General features: G+C 34.8%; 1 protein-coding gene across 3 annotated transcripts; it reads right to left on the reverse strand.

Moving 5' to 3' along the window:
• Positions 1 to 292: 292 nt before the first annotated feature.
• On the reverse strand, positions 293 to 6,677 carry gpr78b (G protein-coupled receptor 78b). Of its 3 annotated transcripts, none has more exons than XR_007826253.1 (4): positions 5,701 to 6,677; positions 5,490 to 5,603; positions 1,063 to 1,963; positions 293 to 884 (listed from the first exon to the last, which is right to left on the reverse strand). XR_007826253.1 is itself a non-coding variant. In XM_051101747.1 (4 exons), exons 2-4 carry the CDS (start codon positions 6,231 to 6,233, stop codon positions 1,726 to 1,728), a joined length of 885 nt encoding a protein of 294 aa, XP_050957704.1. In that variant the 5' UTR covers positions 6,234 to 6,270; positions 6,376 to 6,677; the 3' UTR covers positions 293 to 1,725. The 3 variants fall into 3 exon arrangements, 2 of the variants coding, with proteins under 2 accessions (XP_050957704.1, XP_050957703.1); XM_051101747.1 differs by having other exon boundaries at positions 293 to 1,963; positions 5,701 to 6,270; positions 6,376 to 6,677; XM_051101746.1 differs by having other exon boundaries at positions 293 to 1,963.
• Positions 6,678 to 9,662: the final 2,985 nt, after the last annotated feature.

Below are 9,662 nucleotides of genomic sequence, written 5' to 3' on the forward strand. Positions count from 1 at the left end.
TTATATTTGCATGTAAAGAATTAATTCCTTTTTTGTTGTTTTTTCAGCCATCTCATGAAATTGAAGTATTAGTGAAGGGCATAGTGAAATGGACATCTTGATTGTGACTGAGGAGGAGCAATAGGAAATGCTTCCAAAAGAAACCATTGAAGTCGCCATTATTTTGGAAGAGCGCCTTGACCTCACCGATATCTGTGACGTCCTGAAAGCATTTGTGCTTTGGATGGGTCTTCCTTACATCATTAACATTGATTACCCAAAACACATGAAGCACACTTTTGACGTTCTCCAAACATTTTTCATGAACATTGGTGGGAGCAGCTGTTCTTAGTGTTGTTACAGGCTACGCAACATGCTACTCTGCAAGAAGTAGGCTGTTTTTTGTTTGTTTGTTTGATTTTGTTTTTTTGTTGTTGTTGTTGTTGTTGTTGTTGTTGTTGGTTTTTGCACTTTGTACAAAACACTTTTTTTTTTCTCTTTTTATTTCTCTTTTAAAAAAAATTAAAATAAAATAAAATTATGTACTTTAATGCATGTCCTGAACTCTGACTTATATTGAGCTGGGAAATTTAAAATCCCTAATCTGTTCTTTTGATTAAATGTGCATTAGTGAAAGGAATGTAAAAATTTACTGCAGTTGTCACACAGAACTGAAATGTGAATGTTCATCTATGTTTTTTAAAGTTAGGTTGTTTTAATACTAAACACAGTAATACTAAGTAGGAGGCTGTCTATTTTGAATTCAAATAAAATATCCTTCTGCATGTTCTTCAGTGTCCACGAGGCTATTTTCTGCAATACTGTTGTAAATAGAAACTTGAGTTGTATGGGCAAATTACATAGTTCATCCAGCTGAATGAACTTAACATTACAAGTAAGATGAACTTTTCTTGAAAAAGTAACCTGGCTGCCTTAAAAATGTAAGTTGATTCAGCAAAATGCTTAGTTTAGCCAATTTTTATTTAGTTTGCACAACTTATGATTATAAATTTAAACTAAGTTGTATAGGCAAATTGCATAGTTCAGCCAGCTAAATGAACTTAACATTACAAGTAAGATAACCTATTCTTGAAAAAGTAACCTGGCTGCCTTAAAAATATGAGTTCATTCAACAAAATGCTTAGTTTAGCCATTTTTTTATTCAGTTTATACAACTTGTAATTATAAATTTAAACTTAGTTGTGTGGGCAAATTGCATAGTTCAGCCAGTTGAATGAACGTAACAACAAGTAAGATGAACTATTCTTGAAAGAGTAACCTGGCTACCTTAAAAATATAAGTTGATTTAACAAAATGCTTAGTTGAGCCAATTTTCATTCAGTTTGCACAACTTGGTTAAATGGTTAAATGGTTAAATGGTTAAACAACTAAACATTTGTTGGTCTCACTAAATTTATGTTGTTTCAACTTGGATTTAGGTTGTTTCAACTTGGATTTAGGTTAGCACAACTTACTTGTCATTTTGGTCTTAGTGCCTCACCCAAACACTCACCCTAAACCTAACCTTTACCCAATTATAACCTGATCCCTAAAACCAAGTCTGGACCCTCAAACAGGTCTTTAAAGGGGTCTCAGAAAGTGAGGACCGGTTAAAATGTCTTAACTTTCTAAAACTCAAACCAACCCTACTGCCTCACAAAAACAGCTGTACAAGTGCACACACACACACTTGGAATTCACACAGACCTTTCAAATCAAAGAATTGGTCATTCACATTTTTCACGTTTAGCTGATTCTCTGAAGACTGTAGTCATTCTCTGTGTCCATAGAGCTGCTGTGTCCAGAGGAAGGGTATAAATCACGCTTCAACAAGCGATTGGACACTGTTACCAACACCTTCTTGTACTGCTGCCGCAGGAGGGAGTAGGCAAATGGATCTGAAGCTGCCTTGCTGTATGTTAAACACTTGCTGACAATACCCCAATACCGATTGACATCTACAAAGGGAAGCAGCTCCGTCAACCTTGGAAAAGGAGATGATTCCATTAACATCATAGCTGACAGCATCCAGGCAAGAGCCACATTAAAACACAACTCAGTAATTATTTACCATGACTTATTAATTAATTAATATCTTTTTTTGTGTGCTAAGCACTCACAAAACTGATTGGCATTAATTATAGGATAAGATGGTGTAAAATGTCCCTCTGTGTAAAATCTCGTCTTCTTTTTTTATTTTGTCATTTCATCTTTTTATCAACATTTAGTAGTCAGTCTAAACAGTTTTAAGGTTAAGTGATCTAATTGTGTGCCTCTGGTAAATTGTGATCTTTGACATTGCATAATGTTAAATATTAAGATTGTGTGTGTGTGCGCGTGTGTGTGTGTGTGTGTGTTTAGTTGTTAATGAGGGATTTGTTTACGCATCGGTGTTTTAGGATTTGTGGAGCAAAAGCTGAGTAAAAATAGATTTTATTTGGAAAAAAATTACATTGACCCCTCAGAACTGGCACAGAAGGCCCCAAGTGACATGTTTTTAAATTTAATGTTTACTGTAATCCCAGGGGTTATTATTTAATATTTCCATGAATTAGACATATATTTTAGACATTGTTTTTATAAAAACTTGCGTGATGTTTTTAATTGAGTGAAGTAATTAAATTTACATGAATAGTATTGCTATTATGACATATCCTCAATTAAAATATGTGCAATTAAATATATAAATATTCAAATGCTTGTATATAAGTAATAGAATGGTTTTACCTTTCAGATGTGCCTCTTTTACTGGGATTCTACTGTCACCAGTTATTCAATTATTCAACTAAATTGTCAAATTAAATTTTAAGTAGAATAGTTGATATAATATTTTACAAAAGAGACACTTAAAAAAATATAAAGTTATTGCAAAATCATTTATACTGTTACATCATGCCTTCATGCCAAAAATATCAGATCCAGCCCCGGATGCCCCAAGACTACCTAAAACCAGTGTTTTATCTGCTACCCAAAACTGTAATAACAGTCTTCTATCAGGCTGACTGAATAAAGTCAGATAAAAGCAGAAGGAGGAGACAAAGTGATGATAATAAAAAAGAAGCATAGTTTATTAAATAATCTTAGCTGCGTGTGTTTCAATGCTCTAGCACAAATCCAACAAGTGTCATTATACTCAAAGGAATAGCAATAGAAAATTACTGCTTCACAACAATGTCCTGTAACGTTAAAAACCTCAAAATAGAAGACATCCTGTTATCTCTTATTTATGAAGACAAATATGCCCTGAAACAACACATCATAAAACTAAACAAAAATGGAAAAATAATATAAAATCTTAATTAATTAATAATAACTAATCAATGAATTAATCAATTGAACGAATCAATTAAATTATTATATATATTAAATCAGTATAAATGATTATATGATTAAATGGAATAATAAAATGATAAATTATCTTAATATTTTACATTTTGTGTCATAACAACTAAATGAAAACTGTTTCTATTTATTTTCTATAATACCACACTGGCTGATTCATCATCATCACTCTTGACATGCTGAACGTATATGTTACAATTTAAAAGCAAATCTCCCCCATCTTACCATCTACTTCATATTAGGCATTAATCACTCTTTCAGTAAATCTTCTGGTAAACAGCACTGTTCATTGAGCCATTAAAAGTAACATTTGTTGTTTGAATCTTTTTTTTTAGCATAAATGTAATGGCATAATGACTGTATGTATTTGTTATTATCACAATATGAAATATAGATATAATATCAATGAATGAATCAATTAAATTATTATATAAATATAAAATATATAAATATATATTTATATAAATATAAATATAAAATTATATAAAATAGCCATCAAAAAAGGCACTAAAGGCATAAAAGGCATAAAATAATTAGATAACCTAATGCCACACCATTTCATTTGAAGGGAAAATAAGATAGTAGGTATTACAGATACACAGCAGTGTAGGATCACTGAAAAGTAAATAAAACAGAGAAGAAAAATATAGTTTTTAGATCGTTCTTACAAGATCGTGAGCGAATCACCTGAGTGAAAGGTGTTTATGTTCCTGTCACCTCTGGCGCACAAGAGCTATTCTTAGAAAGCTTTTTTTTTTTTTTTTTCTTGTCTTGTTTTTCTTGTAAATATCACGACTCAATTAAATGATGTCATTTAGAGGCACTTTCTTACTTTTCAATAGCAAAACATTTGTTTAACCAAGCAACTAAGTACACTGAAAACCCTAATAAGTTAATTGGACTAAATTGATTGAGTAAACTCGTTGCCTCAATTTAATTGAGTAATGGAATCTTCCAAAACTTGCATATTTAAGTTTATTTAACTTGGCGGTTTTGTAGACTGTACTTAAATCATTCAGTTCAACAAACTTAGCACTTATTTAATGTACTTAAACGATTGTGTTCACTTGGTATTCATTTTTTTAAGTGTACTTATATATTTAAGTTAACTCAACATGAAAATGTAACTTAAAACTGTTAAACAATGTTCTTATATTTGACTGCAAGTCATGTCAGTAGTAGCACAACAAAAAACAAACAAAAAAAGCTCATAAAATGGTTATTGATAGTTAATAAAAATAAATAAAATTGAGTTGTTACCATTGTTGTGATTCACATGCTGAATGTTGAAGTCTGTGTGTGACTCACGCACATCACTCCAAATATTAAAAGATTATATAAACGCAGTTAAAAGCTTCTTATAGTGTTTATAAAAAAAAGAAAATCAGTAAAATTGTAAAATCATTAATTAGCATGAAAAACACTCATGATTTAATTACCTAAAAAACCTAATGATTTAATTAGAATATAGATCACCTTCTAAAAGCAATCTATTTATTACTTTTCTTTCTTTGAAATCAAAGAACTCTGATTTCATGCTGCATTGTTGCAACAACAGAAAGAAAACAATAGTAATATAAACAAAGTTCCAAGTGCCCAACCAAAAGTAACACTATTCACTATAATGGTGAGTATTAAAAAAAAAAAAAAAAAAAAAAAAAAAAAAAACCTTTTCAGGAAAAGCAACATTAATTTATGAAGTCAACTTATGTGATGTTCTCTCAAATATTTCAGTTGTATTGAAAATTCAACATTCAAGATGACTTTTTAAAATGATTTTTTTTTTTCCAAATGATTAATCATGATTTTGAGCTCACAACACTTGAAATCTTAAGTTTATGCATTTTGATAGTAAATAAGTTAAATGAACTCATATTTTTAAGTAATAGGTCCAAAATGCAAAATTTTAAGTAATGTTTAGTCAACATTACTTGATTGTATAAGTAAAGACAGCATTAGGGTTTACAGAATGCACAACTGAGCCATAATGCACAATTAAACATTATTCAACGTTTCAAACTGCTTCGTTGCGTCTCACATTAGCCTTATACTAATATCTTTAGATATGTGTACCATACTGTATGATAAACAGTTCTTCCCAGATTAGTCCATAGTGTTTATACCAAATGGTTTGTAAAATGTTAAGCTTAAAACAGTAGGCTACATACCTTGTGATGACATAAGGGGCGAAACAGATGATGAAAGAGCCAATGAAAATGCTAATCTTCTTAGTAGCGCGCTGTTTCCTCCTCTTTTGTTCAGCAATACAGCGCTGCTTAACACTACAAAGGAGTTTTACAAATATTAATAACACTTACGTTACAATGGGAAATTTTGCGCAAACGCCCCTGCTTACTTAAAGTAAATGGTCATAAATACCTTGGATGAATATCTACCAGTAAGAAGAGGGTCTGCATGGTTATAATGTCAATCCTCTTGCAGTGAAAACGTGCAACTTTTAAAACCTTTAAGTATGTAACGCACAAAATCACGAGCGAGAGCATGAAGCTGGTGGCATGAAAGACGATGGTAAACACAGTAAACTGAATCCGTGCGCTCTCCTGGCTCAAATGCAACGTGCAGGATGCGTAAATGGGACTGTAGTCAAACCAGGAAAAAAGCAGCGGAATGAGTGAAAATGTGAACGAGTGGAGCCACGAATAACACACGATGACCAGCGCGTCCCGATAGCGCATTTTGCTGGAGTAACTCAACGGAAAAACCACGGCGATCCAGCGGTCTATACTGAGTGCTGCCATGCTCAGCATGCTGTTGGCTGTCAAAAAGGTATCCAGAAAGCTGAGCGTGCGACAGAGGCAGTGCCCAAAAGGCTGCTGGTGCTTTACAATCCCAACTAAAGTGGACGGCATATTCAGGACAGAAATCAGTATGTTGCAAAATGACAAGTTCATGGTAAAGACCCCTGGCACCTGGCGCCGTATTTCGCTGCTGTGAATGAAACATACCAACACCAGTAAGTTCGACAACAAAGAAACAATCACAATCACAACGATGCACAAAGCAAACAGAATTTCCGCAAAGTCCATTTCTCACTTCAGAAGTCCTTTTGCGATGTATTTTCCCCCGTTTGTGGTGAATAAGTTATCAGTTGCATGATCCTTCGTCTGTTAAACACGTAGAGATAAAAATAACTCCAGTAATAAGTCGGATCAGGCACTCGGGTGCGCTGTCCAGAGTGCTGAACCATAATGGCGCCTGCATATTTCCCTCTTCAGATTTGTAACAAAACAGTTTCTAATGAACATATATTGCACTGTTATGACGGAATTAAATCCATCCAATGTCCATCGTGATAGAGGTGCTCAGTCCTGCGCATCCCAACGCTCGTTTTGGCCAGGGACTCTATCACACTCTGTACTGCTTTGTTCTTAGCTCATGCGCACAAGGGTAGTAACTGTGTGAGGTCTTTTTGTAGAAATCCTGAAAAAATACTTAAAATCTTGTGGTTGGTTATTGAATACACCGATAAGACAAAGTCGCAACGTCTTCTGGAAACCTATACTCTAATTCCCCATCTAGGGAAACTTTTGGGATTGGGTGCTCGAATATAGTTTAAATTGCGTTTTCAAAACCTTATAGAAAGTTGGATTTCAAGCTAGTCAGAGCGCACTAAACAGACGTTGGTGAACAGAAGTCGCGTTCGTCTGAGGTAACCATAGCAATAGTAGGCATGAGGGGCCGGTTGCACCAGCTAGACGTAAAAAAGCTGTGTGTAAGCCCTACGCTGGGCTTGGCAACATCCTGCGTTACGATAAATATTTACACCTGTTGCACCAAACTACGGTCGCAACTACGCCCAGCGTAGACGATGCGCGTCCACGCCAACACATTCTCCCGCAGTGATAGCTGAGACGACCTCCACGCTGCAATGGCTACAACTAATATAAAACTGTATTGCTCAAGACATTATAACAAGTGAACCCACCGCGAAATAATTTCATCAACTAAATATTTCCTAACAAGTCCACGTTTTTGTATCTGAGTTCTCCCTGCACATTCCCATATTTCTTCAGACTAACACTAAAAATAAAGGCGGCAGGTTAAGTAAAATATAATGAATGTAATACAACGCTTCTTTACAGATTTTTTTTTTTTTTAGCTAACTATCGATTTTGTGTACAATGAATGTCTTTCCTGAGGTAAATGTGAATTTACGTGACAATTGTGCATTTTAGCCTAAAGACGTCTTTCTGTGGCTGAAAAACCAGATTTATAAATTGTATTTTGTGATAGAACTGACAGAATTTGAAAACTGATTCGTCATTTCTGATTAAAAAGTAAACACAAAACTTACTGCGATTATTGGATGGCAGGAACGCTGCAAATGATGAGAGGAATTAAAGACGTTAAGTATTTCCAAGCGTTTATACTGTCCCAGCAAGATGTCGAATAGAAATATTAAGGGAATAATTTAAGACAGTTATATACCGTTATCAGCATGGTAAAGTAGATTCGTCTCTCGTTGTCTCTGAGAGAATTTGTGCCGTTAATGCAGTGTTAGCCGTAGGTGTTTTTTGTTTGTTTGTTTGTTTGTTTGTTTGTTTACTTTCACTTTTATAACACCTGCGCAAAGTTTCCGCGTTGCTCGCTTGTGTTGCTTGACCCCTCCCCCATAATAATGGTTTATAGGCCACATTATCCTGCCCGAAAAGACCATAAACGTTGCAGTTGACGTCTGCGATAATTAATTATAAACGAATCATGTCCGAGCAAATCGTGACTTTTCACTTTATGCCTACCTTTGACTAGGCGTAAGATTTAGTCTCAGACGTAGCACTACGCCGAGATGGTGCAACAGGTATACATTCTATGCACGCATTTTGCGTCCAGCCTAGTCCTACAACCGGGTGTACGTCCGGCTGGTGCAACCGGCCAGGGCTGCGTTTCTCAAAAGTACACTGAGCTAAGTTGATCGTAGAGACCTGTGGCAACGGTCCTACAATCTACTTAGGCTTAGGATGCTTGTGGAAAACTCAGAGTGCTTTCTATATCCACAGTACTATACATCGAAACAAATGTTCTGTTTTGCTAAAAACATTGAAAACTACACTGTTAGACATTTCTGTGATTTCTACAGTTATTAACTGTATATCACCCAGTATAATACTGCAAATTCCCTTTGCAGTAAATAACTGTAAATAACCATTGCATCATGGGAATTTTCTGTGATGTCATACCCCACATACAGAGACTTACTGTATTTTTTTAAATTGCTGTATACTACTGTATTTGCTGTAACGGCCTCATTGGTGGCGTTCTGTTAAGGTCGTTTTATTTTCCTCATTTATTGTATTTCAATTGACACTATTTGCCCTACACCTTGTCTACAACGCCGCAACAGCTTGGAAAGTGTTGTGTCCATTTTCAACCCCCGCCAAATTATTACCCCCTCTCGCTGAAATCGTTACCTGATTGCCTAATCCTAACCCTTACCACATACCTAACCCTAAACCTACCAATACTAGGAGGGTAGTAATCTGGCGGGGGTCAGAATTGGGCACAACACCGGAGAACATCTACGCTGTGTGTCGATGCAATTTACGAGAGATTAAGACCAGCAAGTAAGTTAAACATATATGTACGTTTGTCAGTATGAGTGTTTGTCAGATGTTTGCACACCAGTTTAACCTAGTAATATTTACCCGTCAACATGACTGTTACAAACTTTACTATGGTAAACTGCGCTGTCGTTTCAAACGGCTTTTGTCAGCTTATTGAATAAAGTTACCAAATTAAAATTATTTTAACAAGCAATGCTTATCTTATATTAACATTAGGTTAACTAATGTGAAATTTTGTGTTGTTAGTAGTTTAATATTTAATGTTTAATGTTTTAATGTGCCAGTAGCCTACTGAGAAAATAAAATCATATGTTAGCTAGGTTAAACAAGTTTGCTAACTGTTAGATGCCTTTCTAGTTTTAGAATTAGTTTGTTGTCATTTTAATGGAATTTAAGATTTACTGCATGTTTTGTGTATGTGTGTGTGTGTGTTTTAAAGGTAACTGCAATGAAGCATCAAGAAAGACATGAGCGTGCCAACCACTCTGAGACGGATAGTTCATGGTAAGAGAACTACTATAGTTTTAAAAGGTTTGTCTATTCTGTGTGGGGTTTTCCTTTTAAAAGTGTGTAAAATTTCTACTTCTTGTCTTTCAGAGAAGACATTCCTGTCAGTAACAAAGTGGATGGTGAGCAAAGGTGGTGGCCACATTTTGAAGCAGCACCTGGGTTTTGCAGATAACTATGTATTCTTGGCTGCATGTCTTTTTCCCCATTATGTTTCTGTTGCCTATAGATTCTTTGTGAGGATGAATCCAG

This window comes from Labeo rohita, unplaced genomic scaffold, assembly GCF_022985175.1.
Source record: "Labeo rohita strain BAU-BD-2019 unplaced genomic scaffold, IGBB_LRoh.1.0 scaffold_1669, whole genome shotgun sequence".
NCBI classification, from domain to species: Eukaryota; Metazoa; Chordata; class Actinopteri; order Cypriniformes; family Cyprinidae; genus Labeo; species Labeo rohita.